At 34.6% G+C, this 20,578-nt stretch overlaps 1 protein-coding gene across 2 annotated transcripts; it reads right to left on the bottom strand.

Moving 5' to 3' along the window:
* Window positions 1-263: 263 nt before the first annotated feature.
* Window positions 264-17,777, bottom strand: CRISP3 (cysteine rich secretory protein 3). 2 transcript variants are annotated; one of them, XM_010374992.2, is made up of 8 exons: window positions 17,653-17,777; window positions 10,524-10,597; window positions 9,591-9,707; window positions 8,409-8,496; window positions 6,598-6,743; window positions 6,097-6,194; window positions 4,038-4,126; window positions 264-1,745 (listed from the first exon to the last, which is right to left on the bottom strand). In XM_010374992.2, exons 1-8 carry the CDS (start codon window positions 17,687-17,689, stop codon window positions 1,618-1,620), a joined length of 777 nt encoding a protein of 258 aa, XP_010373294.1. In that variant the 5' UTR covers window positions 17,690-17,777; the 3' UTR covers window positions 264-1,617. The 2 variants fall into 2 exon arrangements, with proteins under 2 accessions (XP_010373294.1, XP_030785290.1); XM_030929430.1 differs by having other exon boundaries at window positions 10,524-10,621; window positions 17,653-17,759.
* Between the last annotated feature and the right edge of the window lie 2,801 nt (window positions 17,778-20,578).

The raw sequence follows: 20,578 nt of genomic DNA, 5'->3' as shown, positions 1-20,578 counted from the left end.
GCCTTGGTGGTCCTGCACCATCCTGTTTTCCTTTGCCTCGTGACTACTTAGATCCTTGAAATTTTTACTGAAGTTTGATACTGAGTAAACATGTCCATCCGATATGACAACCTAATCATTGATATTACCTGAAAGGACAAAATCAAACATACAGCACTGGGATAATGGAACTGAAGGTTAAGAGTAAAAGTCTAGGAAAGAATAACTAGATAAACTGAAGAAAAGCTATGATGTGTCATAGAGTCAAGAAAAAAATTCTTGTATTTATTTTCAAAATACTTTTTATTTTGCATTGTTTTCTTAGACTTACCGAAAATTTGGTAAGATAGTACAGAGAATTCCCAGATAGCCCTCACCCAGTTTCAGTTTCTCTAATGTTATCATCTTACATTACCCTGCTATATTTATCAAGATTAAGAAATCAACACTACTGTTAAAAATACTCCAGATTCTATTCAGACTTCATCAGTTTTTTCATTACTGATCTTTTTCTTTTCCAGGATCTGATCCAAGAAAGCACATTGCATTTGGCTCCCATGTCTCCTTAGTCTCATGCAGTCTGTGATTGTTTCTCAGGATTTTCTTATTTTCCATGATTTTTACAGTTTTGAGGAATACTCTAAAATACCCCAGGGATATTTTGTAGGATGTCCTTCAGCTTGAGTTTGCTGTATGTTTTAGCTCATAATTAGACTGGGATTACGAATTTTTAGAAAGGTTGCATAGAACAAATCCACATGACTTATCACTGGTGACGTTAATGTTGATCACTTGGTGAAGAAGGCATTTGTCATTTTTCTCCCCTGTAAAGTTACTATGTTTCCCTTTCCATATTCCACTCTTTGGAAGTGAGTCACTAATTTTAGTGAAGACTCACAAGGTAGGGGACTGAGTGCTACCTCCTTGAGTGGAGGGTATTTACCTATATTATCTTGGATTCTTTTTAAAGGAAGGTTTATCAAAGAGAAGAGAGGTTTAAAAATGAAGGTATGATCATATTCTACTGTAAAATTTATGCAGATAAAAAAACGAAGGATTATATTGATTTTGGCAAAATAAAAGTCAGAGTTGTTTTAGGAGGAACAGCTTCAACTCAGTTGTGAGGATGCCAGTCAGATGATTGTAAAGAAGGGTGAATGAGTGAAAGGAATTAAGACAGCATATGGGAATACGTCTTTGAAGATGCTTAGCCTTAGAGTGGAGCTAGGATAGGCAACTACAGCCAAGCACTCGTGTGAAAATTATATTGTTCCTTTGTACATTTTGTTCTAGGAACATAATTCTCACTTTCAATCCAGGGTTTTACTGAATTTAGTCATGTGAGAATACCACTTTCAAAATTTTCACCCTAATTCAATTCAGTAAATTTAAATCACAAAGTTTATATATAAAAATCCAAAGTTATTGTTATAGATTTTGTTACTTTTAAACCATTTGTATGAAAAAGATTTTTGTAAAAATAAAAAGCAGATCCAGAAGAAAAAGATTTAGAATCAAATGTGTATCAAACATGCCGAAAATTTCCCAGCTAGTATATGCTAAATCTAAGTAGATGCCAAATCTAAGTAGATAATCTGACTCCTCTCTACATAACCCTACTCAGTGTGTAATGCGAATTTAATAAATGCTGTTTGAACAATTGCAGGAGGCCTTGCAATTGTCCCTGACAAACGGATGTTGACAGGAATATGTGAGCTTCAAATTTTCACAGTTACTATAGAGATCTTCATACTTGCAACCATTGGCTGGAATAAAAACAAAGAAACCAGTCACTTCATTATCATTTTCTTCCATAACAACAACACATACAATACATTCTATATGAACGGAGAGTAGGGAAGTGAGCAAACAAACTGGCATTATTACACTAAGATGGCCGTTTTATATCTTGAGGGACACACAAGGTCTCTTAGGTAAACACACTGATTCCTTTTTAAATTCGAGCTTTTGGAAACGTTTCTAAGATGAACTGACATATTTTCCTTACTCAACATGTGAGCAGAGTAAAATTAATGTAAATGGATTTCTCTGGAACTGCGATATCCAAAATGGTAGGTACTTGTCATGTGGTTGTTTAAACTTAAATTAATCAAAATTAAATAAAATTAAAATTTCAGGTCTTTCCTCAACAACACCAGTTACATCACATGCTCAGTAGCCATGTGTCTAAGGGCTACTTCATAGGAAAGTGAGAATATTGAATATCTTCATCATTGTAGAAAGTCGTTGAACACAGTTATTCTAGACTCTAATGCCACCAGTCTTTCTCTCAGGTCTAAGTAATTATTATAGGAAGATGTAAATGTATAAAGTAAAAGGTGGAGAGAATGTCATTATGATTATTCTACATTTCTACTTGGATGTCCTTCAGTGGCCACAAACTCAACAAATCTCAAACTAAATTCATCATCCTGTCTACAAGCTTGACATTTCTTTGTTATTTCCCAACAATTCTTCACTTGGTTCACCCAGTTTCAGAGAAATGGCACTCCCAACTATTAAACAATTCAAGCCAGGAGCCAGGAATCAACTGAAACTTGTTTCTATTTTTTTTTGTGTGTGATCAATATTCAACAATACCAGGTAACAACAACTGACTAGTCTACTTTTTTCCTATTTTTCATATGTCTATGTTTTTCATTCATTTTGCGCTAATGCAATAAAGATACCCATTTGTTTTTGAGGGTGTGTTTTTCCGGCAGTCTCCTAGCTGATTTTCAACCAATTGCTTCTTCCTACTACTGTCGGGAGCTCCTTAGAAAACACAGTTCAGATCTTATCATTCTTCTGTTTAAAATTTTTCAGTTGGCTGATCATTACTAATAAGATAAATTTCAAGCTTCTTAGAAAACAGCATTTGGCAGTGCTGGAAATATTTGTATTTTCCTTCTTTAGTTGATTTATAGCTTTGGTATTGTCAATATTCTGAATTATAGCTATACAATTCAGTCAGAAAAAAATGTTACGATTCAGTCAGGTGAATGCATTTGAAAGGTAAAAATCTCAACGAATGGATCGACTATATTGTCAGTAATAATTTTAGTAATACATCCTAGTTAAACAAACATATCAACTCTTTGTATTTTTATTTATAAAAGCATAAAATGAAATTGTATGAGATATATATTTATTTTACTCCTTTTTGCTAAAATATTTTGAGGCTTCTGCGAGTTAATACTACATACAGATTTGATTTTGACTTTAAAAATGCATACAAAAATTATTGGCAAGCTGAAGTGCAAGTGATTATTATATTAAACTTGATGCCTCTAACTACACTATGGCAAATGTGAGGAAGTTAGTATGATAAATTCATTAGCATATGAGAAATTGCAGTATTTGGAGTCCCTGTCTGGATTGAGCCATATTCTATGGTCTCATACTCTTAGATGTATATTTGTTTTTCTTTTTTAATATGTGCTGTATTTTGTATAATGATATAAACTTTTATGAGAAGAAACTTCATATTTAATTATAATATGTCATTTTCACAGACACATTTTCATATATGCCAATATATAACATGGATGGTAAATGTTTAATCAGGTTACATATGATAACAGGTCAAATTTTACATTGCAAATAATACATAGATACTGAACAGTGTAAAATGTTCACTTAAAAACACTCCATAAGTCTGGGTGTGATGGCTCACACCTGTAATTCCAGTACTTTGGGTGGCTAAGGTGGGCAGATCGCTTGATGGCCAGAAGTTCGAGACCAGTGTGGCCAACATGGCAAAATCCTGTCTCTACAAAAAGTACAAAATTAGCCAGGTGTGCTGGCACGTGCCTGTAGTCCCACCTACTCAGGAGGCTGAGGCATTAGAATCACTTGATCCCTGCAAGCGGAGGTTGCAGTGAGTTGAGATGGCACAACTGCACTCCAGCCTGGGTGACAGAGCCAGATAGATTTTTTTTTTTTTTTGTCCTTTGCATGAAAGCATTGCTTAAGTTGGTTGTCTTCAGAGTTCCCAATTTTTAGAAGAAATGTCAGATCATTTTATTTTATTATCAAGTTAATCACTTCAAACTTACTGCATAGTCCATCGTCACAGTTATTTGGGCAACTGGCACAAGGTGCTCCTTGTTCGTAAGGGACATATAGTCTGTTAACCCAATTACCACTGAAATTTGAAATAAAAAATGTCAAATATTTTTCATTTTTCTGTTTAGTTTATGTTCCAAGGTTAGTATCAGTCACCAAATATACATGGGTATTTATTAAATGTTTTTAATTATGTCAAATAATTAAAAATAATATTCTCAGAGTATCTTCAGACAATAATGCAAATTAAGAGAATAACTCACACATTCATTCACTTTCCTGACCATAGTCTTGCAACCTGAGAAACTGAAATAGCATAATTAAAGTCTAAAGTTTTTAGAGCGTATTTCAATATGGCAACACACTTCATCTCCCAACAGACTTGGTCAAATTGCTGAGATGATGTACCACAAGGTGCTGGCAAGGGTTAAAACACATCCCCTAGAGAGGTAAGAAAAGTTCCTGAAGCACAGAAGGTTGCAATATGAAAAATAACATTTAATGTTAAATGTAGCTTATAATTAAAAATAAAAAATACCATAATTTCTTTAATACGAAGAAGGGTAAGTACAGTTTCAGCATAAATTTTGGCTTTTAGGTGGGGTGGTGATTTTCACATGGTTTTTGCTGTATGTTTGTGAAAGAGTATTGTGCTTGGGAAGGTTTGGGAATGTCTAAAAATGGTGTGTATGAGATGTTTATGTTTGCCAAGAATGGGAATATTAGGGGATAAAAGGATTTAATTAATACTAATCTCCTCTGTGTGTTCATCTTACAGTGACAAGCCTGTACCTCATTTATGATTATTTTCCTATCGGTAATGATCATCTGAAAATACAAGAAAGTCAAAGTCTTGATTGCACTAAGTAGGTTAACAGTCCAAGTCAACGTAGCTGAATCTCAGCCTTCCTTCATAGAATATAGCTGTACGTGTGTGAGCACTTAAAAAAATGTGAAGTGTGAGCACTTAAAAAAATGTGAAATAAATATCAAAGTGTTCTGGAAGTTCTCTTTTCCCTGCTTTCTCTCATTACTACTTCCAGCTCTCACTCAGATGCAGACTCAAGATGCTCTCCTCTCATGACCAGGCATTTGGAAGCAGTCTCCCAGGGTCTTTCAATTTTCTGCATTAACAATGATAATTCTTTGCTGAAAAATGACCTTACAGGTCATATTTCTCAAACTGGAATCCTACATCACCTGGGATATCTACAGCCTTAAAATAAGTCATGCAGAAAGCTGAGTTTGGGGAAAGCCCCTCCCACTAGTGGTGAACAATTTCAAATATTAAAAGGAAATTAAAGCTAATAGATATGTTGTGAATTTATCTTCAATATATCCACAGATTGTTTTTGTGTGAATAAGTGAAATATATTGCTTGAGAAAAAAGTGGACTTTCTTCAGGAAACTCAAGAAAATTAAGAAATTATGATCTTAACGGATGGTTCCATGAAATGTTTTTGTGGTAAATTCCAAGAAGCAAAAATTTAAGATATTATCTTTTCTTGGCTATTTGAAACATATTGGGGATCTCTTGAAAAGTCTTTGAAGTCCAAGATTTAATCATTTCTTAATGTATAATGTGAAATTTTCTGATAAGCATGAGTAAGAGCATTTGAGCAGAAAGGGCTGATATTACTAAAATGGGTCATTACTCATTTGTTTGTCACCTTACTTTATCCCTGGACTAATTGTCAAGCTTTCAGTTTCTTGTGTGTAAACTTAGCATGAACTGATAAAATTATATTTAGACAACTACACACTACCTGTACTCATGAAGTAACCATGAGCATAGGAAAAGGCAACTGAGAGAGGAGACAAATTATTTTAGGCATGAGGAAAGACAGTTCCCTATTCAATAATACTTGGAACTGGAACTGAAAACTTTATCTTTCTGCGAAGTAGGTTGAATGTGTCTCAACTTCAGAAAATATTTCTAAAGATTAATCTCCTTCACCTTTACTGAAATATGCTTTTTAGTTTGTTTTTATATTAAATATTAAATTGTATTTAGCATTATTGACAATAAACTCTAAAATATATACTTACGTAGGACAATATTGGCAAACATAGTAGTATTTGAGAACTGTTTGATTGGGACAGTGGGCAATTCCACATCCAATGAGGTAGGAAGAGTACCAAACAACCTATAAACCCGTAAGTGAGCATACGAGAGCATATTAGAGAAGAAGGAAATACCAAAAAACAAATAGTAGGAAATCCAAAATGGAGAAGAATGTTACTGACATATTTTGCCTATACCTTATGGCTATATTTAGTTAAATTATTGAATCAAACTAAAAGACTTTTAAAATATTACATTTCCATGTACATTCCTTTTTGAGACTTAGACAAAGATTATGTTTCCCTACCATGATCCTGCAGACTATTGAAAAATGACAGCTCACAGCTGAAATACTCACCAAAAGCCAGACTATTCTATATTCACTTGAAATTTTCCCCCAAATTCAACTTGGAATCAGTCAAAATTGAAGAATCCTGTTTTTAGGGCACTTATAAAGGAGGTGGTTTTTCATTTCTTCTCCTTACCTGTGTATAATGTCCAACCACTGCATTGGGAGTCTTTGGCCCTACACCAAAGTCAAAATCCTTGTATTCATCAAACCAGCTTTGGATTGCTTGTGACCATGAATTGGGGGCACTGGACATGTAGAGATTCTCACCACATTTTAGACCTAAGAAGGAACAGACCACTCATGAGGAAAGCAATAAAGCATGCAATGGCAAAATACACACACACCCCGACCCCACCACACACACAGCAGAATCCCTGTTTTTTAAATACTGTCCCCAATGCCCATCATTAATAAATATCAACTAATATACAAGGAGGGTGCCTCAGATCCTTATCAGCTATAAGCTGAATAGAAGCCAGATTTGCCCAATACTTGAGGTTGGTCTCAACATGCAAAACTTTGAGTAGATGGAGAAGCCTTTTTTCTTTAATATCTGCTCTCCCTGGATTCATTTATTTACACACTGAATTCTTCACATGGGTGAGCCTTATGAGCTTTCAGCTTTGTAATGTGAGCTTGCTGAAGGCAGACTTAAACTTAGTAATTCCTCTCCTGCTCTAGTCCATATTCACCAGAGATTTTCATGTACAGGAATCTGAATAAGTGGTTAGAATTATTATTTTGTGTGAATTTTTAAAAAAGTCTTAGGCTCAGTCTTTAAGAGCCCTAAACATGAAGAAAATGACACCATAAAAGACAATATTTTCACAGGTTACAGGCCTCCTCTTAGCAAATCAGAACATCACAGGCCACACTTTGCTCAAAAAATAAGGAAAAAAAGTGTCTTGCAGCCCAGAAATATTTCAATGCTTTTTCAAGCCCTGAAATTAATATTTTTATTTGGATGGCTTAACATGGAATGTCTACATGCTACTTAAAGAGAGTATAAACTGCCTTTGTATAGCACCTTTAAGAGGGAAAGAAAGAAGCTAAGATTTTAACAATAGATTGGGATTTTCAAGACCATTTCTTTCAATCTTCTGGTGACCATAATTACCCCCTTTCATAAATTTATTATAGTTTTAATATAAAAAATATAGATAACAATGGCAGTCCTATTTTCAAAACAAGCCAGTTATTTACCACTTGTAAATTTGGCTTGCCTTTACCTATGTTATTTTTGATAATTCAGTAAGTATTTTATCTGATAGTTCATCCATATGATATTTTATCTAGTTGTATTTATATTTATTGATGCATAGATTATGTCTTGCAGGTCATTTTTTTTAGTCTAATATTGTATGCATTGTAAACATCCAGAAAATATAAAAGACATGGCTTACTATCATCAAAAATTCAAAAGAAAATTGTAAAAGCTAATGCTGATGTTAAATTTTTTTTTGTAAAATTCAGGAACAGTTTGACAAAATTTAAAATATTTTATAAGAACAAAATTAAGTAGGTTTCAAAACACAAATAGGCTCTATATTGTCACTAAAAAGGGTACTGATTTAGAAGCCAGAAATTCTAATTCCAGATTTCCTATATATGACAATAATTACCAATCATCATTTTCTTCCAGACTGTTGGTTTTCTAATCTCTGTAATTGGGAAAGAGAGGATCTGTAACCTGCTTTACTCATGAGCTGATTGAGAGGTACAAATGTGATACTGCCTGAGACAGTTTTTGTAAAATTTATATAAAACCATAAGCACAGATGGTACTTCTCCGAGTTATCTCTACATATAGAGATATTCTATCTTGAAAAAGGTAGCATTAGAAGCAATATTTATTTACAAACTTTTCTTAATGCAACATTATAATATGGTTTCTTATTATTTTACTTGTTGATATATTCAACAAATATTTCCTAATTTACATACTAGTCTTTCGATCGCTTGGGTTACTGTGTCTGTAACTGCACTGGTTTGCCCACTTTTGGGCATTTGCTGCAGCCTCTTTGTTCCATTCCTGAAACAAGAACAGAAAAAAGATATCCACTTAATATCTCAAACCTCACAGGAGCATAAGCCTTATAATCAGGTTATAGGTTGATTTACATCATCATAAAATTTCTGTGCAAGCACCTTCTGATTTTTTTTTTTTTTTTTTGAGACAGAGTCTTGCTCTGTCGCCTGGGCTGGAGTGCAGTGGCCGGATCTCAGCTCACTGCAAGCTCCGCCTCCCGGGTTTACGCCATTCTCCTCCGGAGTAGCTGGGACTACAGGCGCCCGCCACCTCGCCCGGCTAGTTTTTTGTATTTTTAGTAGAGACGGGGTTTCACTGTGTTAGCCAGGATGGTCTCGATCTCCTGACCTCGTGATCCGCCCGTCTCGGCCTCCCAAAGTGCTGGGATTACAGGCTTGAGCCACCGCCCCCGGCAGCATCTTCTGATTTTTATAGTAATCAAATATATATTTTTTGATGGGCCTTTTTCTGCTCCACAAAGAAATATAGGCAATATGCCTACTCTAAGTAATCAAAAAAAATCTAGGTTTACGGCCTAATTATTTATGGCAGGACAGTAGAAACCTAAACATTTTTAGTAATGATCCTACTCTAAATAGATAAACATGTGGAGTTGTTGAAATTGCTTTTGCTGACAATGAAGTAATTAGCTGGCTTACTTCACTTCGAGTTCTTTTTCCCTGCGCCCCCTTACTGAATGTTTGGGAGACATGTGGCCTTTGGTACAGGGCCCAGAAAAGTAGATTGTTATTTACCCTAAATGGCATTTATCTTAAACGAAAAAGATCTTTCTGATCTTAGATTAGGACAGATAAGATAAGGAGCAGAAAAGCATAATGGCTTTTCACTGTATGTCCAAAGATTTGCTTTTAATTCTGCCTCCATAATTTAAATAGCCCTATGTATTTGACGTTACGCAACCATTATAAAGAGAAGTTAAGAAATTCAGCTCTGCCCATTACACAGCTCAAATGAAATAACAAAATAGAGACAGAACTTTGTAAACCTTGAAGTTATTAAGAGATTTTCGTTGCCAGCCGCCTGCTCCTTCCACGGCTTGTTCACACCCTTCTCCTTTGCAATATACCACTTCTTACCATCTTTAGCATGTTGCTGGCAGGTGGAGAGACTGCTCTCCTCAATTCATTGTGTTTATTTACAATCTCGCTTTGCACTTGTGTTTGGGTGGTTAACAAAGCAGTAAAAGCGGGATCCTAAGGGAAAATAAAATTACAATTATTTTTTAACATTGCTGGAAATTGCACATAGTAGTAACTATGTTAGCTTGAGGGAACAAGGACCATTTAAAAAAAGTGTTTGAGCCAATACTAGGTAAACACTGTCAATGACAGCCAAAGCCATGACTTTTTAATGGAAAAGTATCATATATAAGTTTTCAGATTGGGGATATAATTCATGGCATAACAAACTAAAATCTCTGAGGTCACAAACACCAGTTTCTGGGTTAAGAGAGGTCTTAATGTGATTTTTCTAGATATATGAGTGACAACATCTTATAGTGACAAGGGTACATGATAGGAATTATTAAGACATTCACACTCAGGCTGCAGCAAAGAAGTGGTAAGGATTGGGCTATATGATTTACCCTAAGACTTTAGGGGGAATTTCTGCCTGAAATGGTGTCTGGTATTTAGAAAAAATGCTTAGGCTCAGTCTAAGTGCATGTGTAACATGCAGTACTCTAGTAAAAGAGTTTTATGTATTATGTAGCAAATTTTATGGGATCACTCAAAAGATAGTTTTACCACATTAAAAAAATCTCCAAGGCAATTTGTGGGGTGGAGCAAAGTCGTTTAATTAATGAACTTCAATACCCTCGTGTGGCCAGGGGCTACCATATTGATCACGACAGCTTTAAACATAATTATGTTAACTATCTTGAGCTACTAATGAGTACTTTATGATGTACCAGACACTCTAGTCCTTTTCACCTTTGAAGATTGATTTAGTAGCTTGCTATCCCTCATGGTTGCCTGAATTTTTCTGAAGATTTTTGTCTTCAACCATACCTTATTTTTCTTTGCTGGAAACGATGGAAGCAGCCCAGCAACCAGGAACAACAGCACTGGGAATAATGTCATTGCTGGGAAAACAGTGGATCAGGGATCTGCATTAAAATGATTAGTACATGAACTGCTGAGTAACATGAGGGTGGGAGAAACGAAATGACTTCCATTATCCCAAATTCATTACTAATGTAACAGGAGAAGACTTGTCGCATGGAGTCAGCAGAGTGACAGTGGATTCAGCTTTCAAAGTATGCCTCCAACTGGGACTATGAAGAACAAACCTAAATTCCCTACTGAAGCCCTTGAAGCATGCCTGTAAATGCTAAGGACTTTCTACCTCCTTCTTCTGCAGCTCTGCAGTCTTCTCTGTGTAACTGCTCTCTTTAGGTTCTAGGAGTGGATTCTTCACAACGACAATTCAGTAGCTTCCAACTTTGATTATTACTGGGATACTACTGCATTAGCCCTTGCTGATTTCCTTAAGTGCTGTCTACACTTTTATAAATATACTCTTATTAACATCTCTTCAAATTACAAGTTAACATGTGCCAGTTCTTTTCCATCAGGGATCTGGCTCATATACTTGCTGCTCTTTGAACCCTAGAAAGTTCTCTAAGTATATGATTTTCATGCATACTTCTAAACTACTCTCTTCAACTTTACCTGTGCAGCCAGCATCCTAACTCCTTTCCTCTCAAAACTTTACCTTTAGTACCATGCCTCAAATTTAAAAAGACAACATTTTTTCCTCTGGAACTTAAACCAAAAAGGTAATAATTTGATTATCACTTTTAAGGGATTACTAACCCTATCTGTATTAATATCCTTAATATGTTCACATTCTTTGTCTCCCTAATTCAACTTCTTGGAAACCTACTGAAATTATAAACTACATTGGAAAAGTTTTAAGTATAAAATTTTTATCATGTTATCATTTATAAGAAGTAAAACATTGTAAATTAATTACATGCCTAGTAATAGGGAGCTATAATGTCTAGGTAAATGAGAGTACATCCTCTTATGGCAGTATATTAGACATAAAAACCACTATATATTTATGGTGGTTTTGTAACCTCAGAGAAAAACCTTATGCTTCAATGTTAAGTTTATAAACAAGAAAGCAGAATAAATAATACATGGTAGATCCTTAGCCTTCTGTTTTGGACTTGAGTGTTAATAGAAGTAGTGACTCATCCTACAAAAGCTCTTCCTTCTTAGTTATTCACTGATTCGTCCTGAACTTCAGCTCTTGAGGGCTGGGGGTGGGTCTCCCTTAGACTATGAATTCAGCTAACACCAAATCCCCACAGAACTCCCAAAGGAAGAACTTTCCACCCCAAACTGGTCCCCAGCACTAAATTCAGCTTTCCCTTCTGCTAACCAGCACTCTTGCACCCACCCACTGTGAATTTAAGTATTGGGATGCAGCCTGATACACAATTGCAAAACCCATTTTCATGCTGTTAAAGTCAATGTCACAAACCATCCCGTCCCAGCATTGCTGCACAATCACCCCACAAATATGGGACTTCGCTGGTATCCATTTGTATCACTTTTTCAAAGATATTTCCAATGCAAGAACAAGAAAATGAGAGGAGAGATATACTTTTTGATAACAATTGTGGTTTTACTTTGTCCAATGCATCAATAAATACACTTGAAGCCTGAAAAAAAAAAAAAAAAAAAAAAAGAATCCACGAAAAATGATAGTGCCAGAATGCAGATCTGGAACTCCAGAACATTTCAATCTACTAGTGTTACAGACTTTGAAACTCACTCAAAAATAACTTAATCCAGCCCCACTTCCACCTCTAAATTAATATGTGGATGCTCTAACTCTTAGTGTGCTGTATTTATGGGTGGGCCCTCTAGTGGGCCTCCTTCAGAATTTGAGAGCAAAAGAGGAAAAATAGATCCTTATTTTCATTTGTAATTCAAAGTCAATTAGGTATTCTTCTTTCCTTTAGAGACATTTATCAAGTTCTGTACACTCTATTCAGGATAACATGTTGCAATATTGGTGCACATGATCAAGTGAGCAAGACTTGGTTCTTGCCCTCAGAGTCCTGGTATATCATTATGGGAGCTCGTCATTCAAGTACCCAGAGTGGGAGCTGGTTGAATTTTCTCATGTGTGCAAAACAGGAGAATAAGATTTTATTTCCTTTTACAGTGATCCATTACAATGCTTTATGGAGAGAGATGGGGAAGAATCTAGCACAATTCAGGGCTCAGGGAGTAAACAATTCAAATGAGGTAAATATGATAAAGATATATCATCAGCAGTAAGAGCAATAATGGTGACAGAGGGTCGCTGTAATATTTCACTCCATCCGCACCTCTCCTCCCCAGGGACTACTGTAAATAGCAGGTGCAAGTGGAAAATGATTTGTTTGCAATTCCATTTAGTAGCGTCACATAGAAGGTACTAGAAAGATTTTTTAAAAATTGCCTCTCCTGTCATTCACTTGCATGAATCAACTTCTAAATGTATTAGTTATACAGTTTTTTTCTGTTATTTCTTGGAAATAAACATTAGATTTCTCTTAATTCATTTCACTTGAAAGTTATTTTGCACTTTGTGTAAGTCACTGAGTCCCATCTTTTATATGGTTTTCTGTTCTGTTCTGGTTTTCCTTTCTCAAAGAAATTAATAATTCGTCTCAAGTGTGATTAGAGAAAAACCAAATTCCCAGATTTCAAAGATTTATGATTTCAAATAGTGATGGTTTGCTACTAATTCCAGATCTACAGCAGAGCAAATTCTGTCTTTCTGAAGCGTAAATATATATAATACAATTAAACTGTAACATACTGTGCCTTCTTCACACTGATGTTAGGACCACTGGTATGTTTGAAATACTCCCTTGGAAAAGGGAGTGTTATATATTTTCTCAAATGACCTGATATCACTGCATATTGACTGATAACACATATCTACAAAAATTCTATAGGCATATCTGGACTTAACAGCCCATTTTGTGGAAATAAGGATTTGCAAATTGGGAAGTAGGACAAATTTGCTTAGTTGATAAGAGAAGAATTAATCAAAAGGTCCATTTATAAAGCAAGCCTTTGGCTTCTATTCCAGGCAGAATATCAAAGTAGGCAAGTTTCTTACTGTCACCCCAAAATTAACTCTGAAAGAATTATAGAAGCAAGAGGGAAACAGGGATTCCAAGAAAATACTGAAAAGATACTGAGAAAATCTGAGAGTAAAGTCTCTCATGACTTCTAGAATGTGTGTGTGTGTGTGTGTGTGTGTGTGTGTGTGTGTGTGTGTGTGTGTGTTGTGTATAGTGAATGTGAAGGGGAGGGGAGTGCTGTATCCAACAGCAGTGGTTGGTCTAAAGTAATGCCTGTTAGTTCCGACTCTTGCCTCAAAACAATCATTGATTCCTCTTTATTTGCAAAATTCTGCAACAACAGAAAAACGCTTGCTCTACTGCTATGTGTCAGCAAAGTAGTATCACAGAGCTGTAAGAACCATCCTGTGTGGGGCCCGGGCGCGGTGGCTCACGCCTGTAATCCCAGGACTTTGGGAGGCCGAGTCGGGCGGATCACGAGGTCAGGAGATCGATACCATCCTGGCCAACACGATGAAACCCCATCTCTACTAAAAATACAAAAAAATTATCCAGGAGTGGTGGCGGGCTCCTGTAGTCCCAGCTACTTAGGGGGCTGAGGCAGGAGAATGGTGTGAACCCGGGAGGCAGAGCTTGCAGTGAGCCAAGATTGTGCCACCGCACTCCAGCCTGGGCGACTTAGCGAGACTCCGCCTCAAAAAAAGAAAAAGAAAAAAAAAAAGAACCGTCCTGTGTGAAGGACTGATGATAATAAGGTCATGCGTGATAGCACTCTCCAGTGCTCTTATAGTCACTTATAGTCGCACCTTCTTACTCCCTACCGTTGTATGATTCAAATTAGCTTGGCAGCGTCCTCCCAATGCTGTTTCATTCCTGAAATGTAATCTGAGGAGTGGATATAATTCCTTGATTGACTCATAACAGACATAAGAATAATAGTAAATAATACATAAGGCCACTTCATAAATGAATTGCAAGAATCCTAATAAAATATTAACTCACCAATTTCAAAAATATATTAAAAATATCATGACCAAGTAAAGTTATATGAGGACTGCAAGAATAATTCAAAATCAGAAAATTCATTGGTAAAATTCATCATATTAACAGATTAAAGCAAAGTAATATGACAAAAATACGTCATTAAATTCAATCCCTATATGTAGTTTTTTTTTTTTAAGGAAAAATAGAGGAGATCATTAATTTGGTAGGAAGCATATACTACAAATCTATATCCAATATAATGGTTATTGGAGAAAGTCTAGGTGCATTTCATTTAATATTGGGAACAAGAAAAGAATGACTAATACTTTCATTTAACAAAGTACTGGAGAGATCTTAATCAAAGCCGTAAGAAAAGAAAATACATACATATACATGTATATGCATATAATATATACAAGTAACATAATGAATACATTATATAATATATATTTATTACACATAATATATAATGTATATTATATATTACTATATATAATGTATATATATTATATAGAATATATAACATATTATATGTTTATATTTATATAAATATATTATATATTTATATTTATAAATAAATATTTTATTTATTTAAATAATTATATAATATATATTACACATAACACATATTATATATATTATATATTATGTGTAATAAATATATATTATATGTTAATTTATATATTTATTTATATAAAATATTTGTAACCTTTGTAAGGGAAGAGGTAAAATTGTTATTGTTTTTAAATGATGCGAACGTCTATCTGGAGAACACACCAAAATAAACAATTTTGCTAGATGCACTATCAACTTACAAAAATGCCATTTCTATTACTGGAAATACTCAACTAGAATATAAGATTTAAGAAACACTTGTAACAGTTAAAAGAACTATACAGTATCTGGAAAACAACAAAAAAATTAAAAATCCTTTTTGGAGAAAATTTTAAAACTTTAATAAAGAACATAGTAGAAGTTCTGAATAAATTGAGAGTTTTGTAATGCTTTTAAATGGTACATGTTAAGGTTAAGATATCAATCCTAAACTAACCTAATTGTTTATTTTAATTCCAATACAAATTTTAAGTGGCTTATGAATAACAGTAAACTTTTAAAAGAAGAATTGGCTGGGCACAGTGGCTCACGCCTGTAATCCTAGCACTTTGGGAGGCCGAGGCGGGTGGGTTGCCTGAGCTCAGGAGTTCGAGACCACCCTGCGCAATATGGTGAAACCCCATCTCTACTAAAAATACAAAAGTTGGCCGGGCATGGCGGTGGTTCATGCCTGTAATCCCAGTTACTGGGGAGGCTGAGGCACGAGAATCGCTTGAAACCGGGAGGTGGAGGTTGCAGCGAGCCGAGATTGTGCCACTGCACTCCAGCCTGGGAGACAGAGTGAGACTCCATCTCAAATAAATAAACAAACAAATAAAGTAAAGAAGAATTAATTGGATTATCTTTTCATATTAGTTATTAAGATAGACTTCAAACCTTTGTTGATGAAATTTAATATTATTGTAGGAATAGATAAATCAATCGATGGAGGTAAATACAAAATGTAAGAGACAGACCAAACATCTCAGCATTAAAAAACAAAGGAGGGAGAACAGATTACAGAAATATTTTAAAGGATCATGTGGATTAGAAAAGATGTCAAAAGCATTAATACATGTGAGTATAATGCATGCACTATAGGTATAGACACATTTATATATTAGTCACAGCACAGAAAAGTATTTGATGCAATATTTTCTTAAAATTTAATAACTAATCTTTTTCTGATCACTTTCTTTCATCTTATTATGTATCTGTGATACAGAAAGCAGCCTATGCCAATATGCAAAGTTTGCAAAACTGCTATATTTCATCAAGTAAGAAATTTGTAAAGATATCCAAATAAGAATAGCTGTCTTGCATTTCTTGAGAAGCACTTTTTTTCAAGGATGAATTCCCTCCCTTTTACTTGAATTCAATAAATAACATAACTGAAATTCACAGCAATATCAGATTTACATTACTTGAGAATTCTGACGCTCTTCCTTCCAATTCATCCCTGTCTCTTACAAATCAGATACCCCAATTTACCTCACAACTCATTAATGTAGGGTAACTCCCACGCTTGAAACTTGTCATCAATTTAATTTCTTCTGATCCGCTTTCAGAGGTCTTAGTCATACAGGCAAACATTCTAGATTTGGTTTTAACTAGCAGAAGAGGCAACACCGGATCTTCTATGGCTATTGTAAATACTCCCAGAGTTTCCTGGATAGCATTTAGCCACAGGGAAGAAAAGCATTTTACTTTAAAATCTTCTGTCTGGTGGTAAGTAACCCCTTTCATGTTGTCATTAGGTAGTTCTGTGGTCTCCTAATATCTGATTCTTCATAATCACTTCTAATGTGCTACAGAATATAAAGCTGTATGTGGAAATTGCTTCCTTAGATGAAATATGCACGATAGATATTATATTTAAATTACCTACATAAACGTGACTGAGTAGATTGACTTTTGACTGAAAACCTTTTATAAGTTTAGTTTTATTTTGTAATCTGAGTGCATTTCATGAGGTAAACTGCATTTTATGTTGATGGTCTTTCATAAAATACTTTTTAATCTCGAGATCAGTGCTATAATTTTGTTTTAACCAATTTAAAACTTTTGCTATGGCTTCTCATATAGCTGTATGTTTTAATATTAGTAAAAGTTACTGATGTAAAAGTATGCACACACATATATTCATAATTTTTCATTTTTCTATTAAAAATAGTTCTAGTATAATTGTTTCCAAAAGTCATAGACATGGGAAATAATTATATTACTTTAGAATGAAAGGTAAAAATTTATTTAAAAATCAAATTGGATAAAAGTGCTTTTGGAATAATAAAGCTGTCTATATATTAGTTTCTCAGCTTAAAGTGAATATGTTATGATAATTGCTCTCATTAAAAGTTATCAATAAACTTTGGAAAATCATAGATACAATATACTGAATATATCACTTTATCATTGAGAAGGTATAAATGTGTTGTTCACCTTGAAATAAAGGCGTTATCACTTACCAGTGGTTTTCAGACCAGGATGAAGTATTTGTTTCATCTGCTGACAGAAGGAAGGTGGAGAGAGAGAAGGTTAGAGCCATATATATGAAACACCTATTTCCTGTTTTGGCAAATTCTGGTTGTGCAAGTAACTCTAGATCAACAAGGCCTGAAACAGGATTTGTCATACCAATAGCCTCAGATTTCATTGCTGATTTTCTAATAATGATTTTGAAATTATTTGGTGATTCCTCAAATGTATTTTAAAAATAAATTGCTATATCAAGTTTTGTAATTGTGCATTTATTCTTTGAAGCTCGTATATTACAATTTATCCGTATTTTTGCTAGTCAATAGTTTGAATTTCTTAGCCAAATTATTATCATCATAACATTAGAGTTTTTAGAATTACTTCTGTTGGATTGAAATTGAGCTCATAATTTTCATGAACTCTAGAGAACACAATGTTTTTTACAGCTATCTAAAATGTTTATTAATAAACTATTGGACATTACTGTTTTGGATAATAATTTTATCTTTAATGTTTGTAAATACAAGGCCACAGTGACTTTCAGAACTCGATGGCCAAACACCATAACTCATTGGTATTTCCATGTTCAAAGATGTGCTGTATTTACTTTTACTTTCTGGTTGTATAAAACTAAACATAATATTGATCTCCATGTTAAATTATCATTATTTGATTCTGTTCATCTATGGAAAATTTCAATCATTCCAGGCTTGTTTCCATAGCACAATAATAAAGTGGGGGGGACTAACAGTTTCAGATTTCCTCTACTTCTAAAATACAGTAATCTTAAATACTGAGTTATATAAATAAATAAGTATAAATTAATAAATCACAAGTAGCATATGCATAGCACACATGTCGGCATATAGATTGCACCATGTGGTACCTAATTCAAAAGTTTCTGTTCATTTTCATTTTTATATTTAGCTTTATTGATTTATGTGACAAAATGTATAATCACAAATCAATGTCTACTCAATAGGCACATTTTAAAATTATGGTTAATTTTGAGTTCAAGAATTAGATACTTCTAAATGTCTGTTATAAGAGAGTTAAGAACTCAGAAAATCAGTTTGGATTTTACCATTAAAAAGGTTAACCATTTGCTGCCTTGTCTCCAATTAACTCCTAGAATCTGTTTGCTTTATGAACATGCGAAGTGGAAGCTCTCAATAAACCAGATCAGCTATGTGGAAAAAATCACCTTGGAACTACCTTCTACACAATCCTCTTTCTGTGGCAAAATGTATTTTGTGGGCAAGACCAGACTCAGAAGCATCCACAGCCCATTCTCTTCTCTACTTACTGGTGTAGAACGTTGTTAAAAGCTTCATATTTCTGTTCTAATGGAAATGGGCTAAATTTCTGTACCTATGTGTATTGGGAAATTTCTACTTTTTTATTTTATTTTATATCATATTTTATTTGATTTGAGGCAGGATCTCACTCTGTCATCCAGGCTGGAGTGCAGTGGTTAGATCAGAACTCATTGCAGCCTTGAATTTCTGGGCTCAATGGATTTCCCATTTCAGCCTCCCAAGGAGCTGAGACCATGGTGTGCATTACTATACGCAGCTAAATTTTTAAATTTTTTTGTAGAGATCGAGGCTTGCTATGTTGCCCAGGCTAGTTTCGAACCTCTGGCCTCAAGCAATCCACCTGTCTTGGCCTCCCCAAGTTCTGGAATTACAGGCATGAGCCACTATACCCACTTTATTAGGAAATTATTATTCTGATTGTAAATTTTTGTATTTGTCTGTAAATGGGAGTAATCTTATTTTTATTTAATTGTGATACATAATATATGTAAGCTGCCTGCCATGTAGTAAGAATTTTCAATGTTAATTCTCTCCCACTTTATGCACTTTTCTTCTGTATCTAGACAAATCTACACCTAATATTTGTAAGTTGTGAAATTGCACTTGAGTTTTATGACATGGTTTGACTTACTAAGCTATAGGCAGTTCTGTGAGAAATTGCCGTAAGTAGACACAAAACAGTATAAAAAGGAAAAATATTTTTACCTCATTATTCAAACTTGATAGTTTTTCTCTAACTTTTTACTGAGTTGTGACTAAATGACCACTAGATGCACCATAATATAGAAGGCATTTTGCTTGTCAAATGTTGGTACATTTATTATAAAGCTAAATAAGTACATGTGGTCTATTTGGGTCACAAAATACCATACACACGTTGGACGGACAGACTGACTTCAATCTGACCTTAAGGGTCCAAAATGGCTGTTTCTAGTCACATTTGTTCTCTCATTAGTTTGTCTTTTCTGTATTTACGTGTCCCAAGGTCATCGTTGATCCTTCATGACCCATGTCTCCCAATTTTAGCAGTGAGTGTCTTCCAGCTCTTACTTGGATATCCAAGTTCCATCTTAAAAGAGCAAATAGTTTGTCCTGTATATACATTTTAATCTATTCCCACTATTCTATGGAAACTTATCAATGAGTCTCTTAGTGGCTGCTGCTATTAATCATTACATTTTGTTTTAGGAATCCTCCTTTTCTTACTCTTTAAAATTATTCTTCTATTTCTACCCTTTGACTAGTACAATGTAACCAGATTGGCTATAACATGAATAAATAAAGCACAGCTTCCATCTCTTCCTAGCCAGCCCTTCTCTCATCTTAGATACAACAACATCTACATGCTGCCTTCCTGGGATTTCTATGGTGACCACCCAAAACTGATTAGTTATTACAAGAGCAACTAGGATCCCTGCCTTACAGCTGAAATCCAGATCCAGCTTTTTATGACTTTTACTTCCCCATTATTACCAACTACCTATAGTTTACTGATTACAGTCTTTGGAAATTGCCAGGTCTGAGAAATCCTTTCTGAGCTTCAGTTTTCTCTTCTCTGAAATGTGAATTTTCATATCATAGGTTGGTTTTAATGATT

This window comes from Rhinopithecus roxellana, chromosome 4, assembly GCF_007565055.1.
Source record: "Rhinopithecus roxellana isolate Shanxi Qingling chromosome 4, ASM756505v1, whole genome shotgun sequence".
NCBI lineage: Eukaryota > Metazoa > Chordata > Mammalia > Primates > Cercopithecidae > Rhinopithecus > Rhinopithecus roxellana.
This window is presented reverse-complemented; position numbering and strand designations above follow the sequence as displayed.

Bases quoted from the DNA above. Each gene is read 5' to 3' on its own strand.
- CRISP3 (XM_010374992.2), bottom strand. From the start codon at position 17,689: ATGAAACAAATACTTCATCCTGGTCTGAAAACCACTG. The intron at 10,598-17,652 runs GTAAGTGATAAC...CTGTTTTCCCAG, and splicing joins TCCTGGTCTGAAAACCACTG to CAATGACATTATTCCCAGTG. The intron at 9,708-10,523 runs GTATGGTTGAAG...ATTTTCCCTTAG, and splicing joins TTCCAGCAAAGAAAAATAAG to GATCCCGCTTTTACTGCTTT.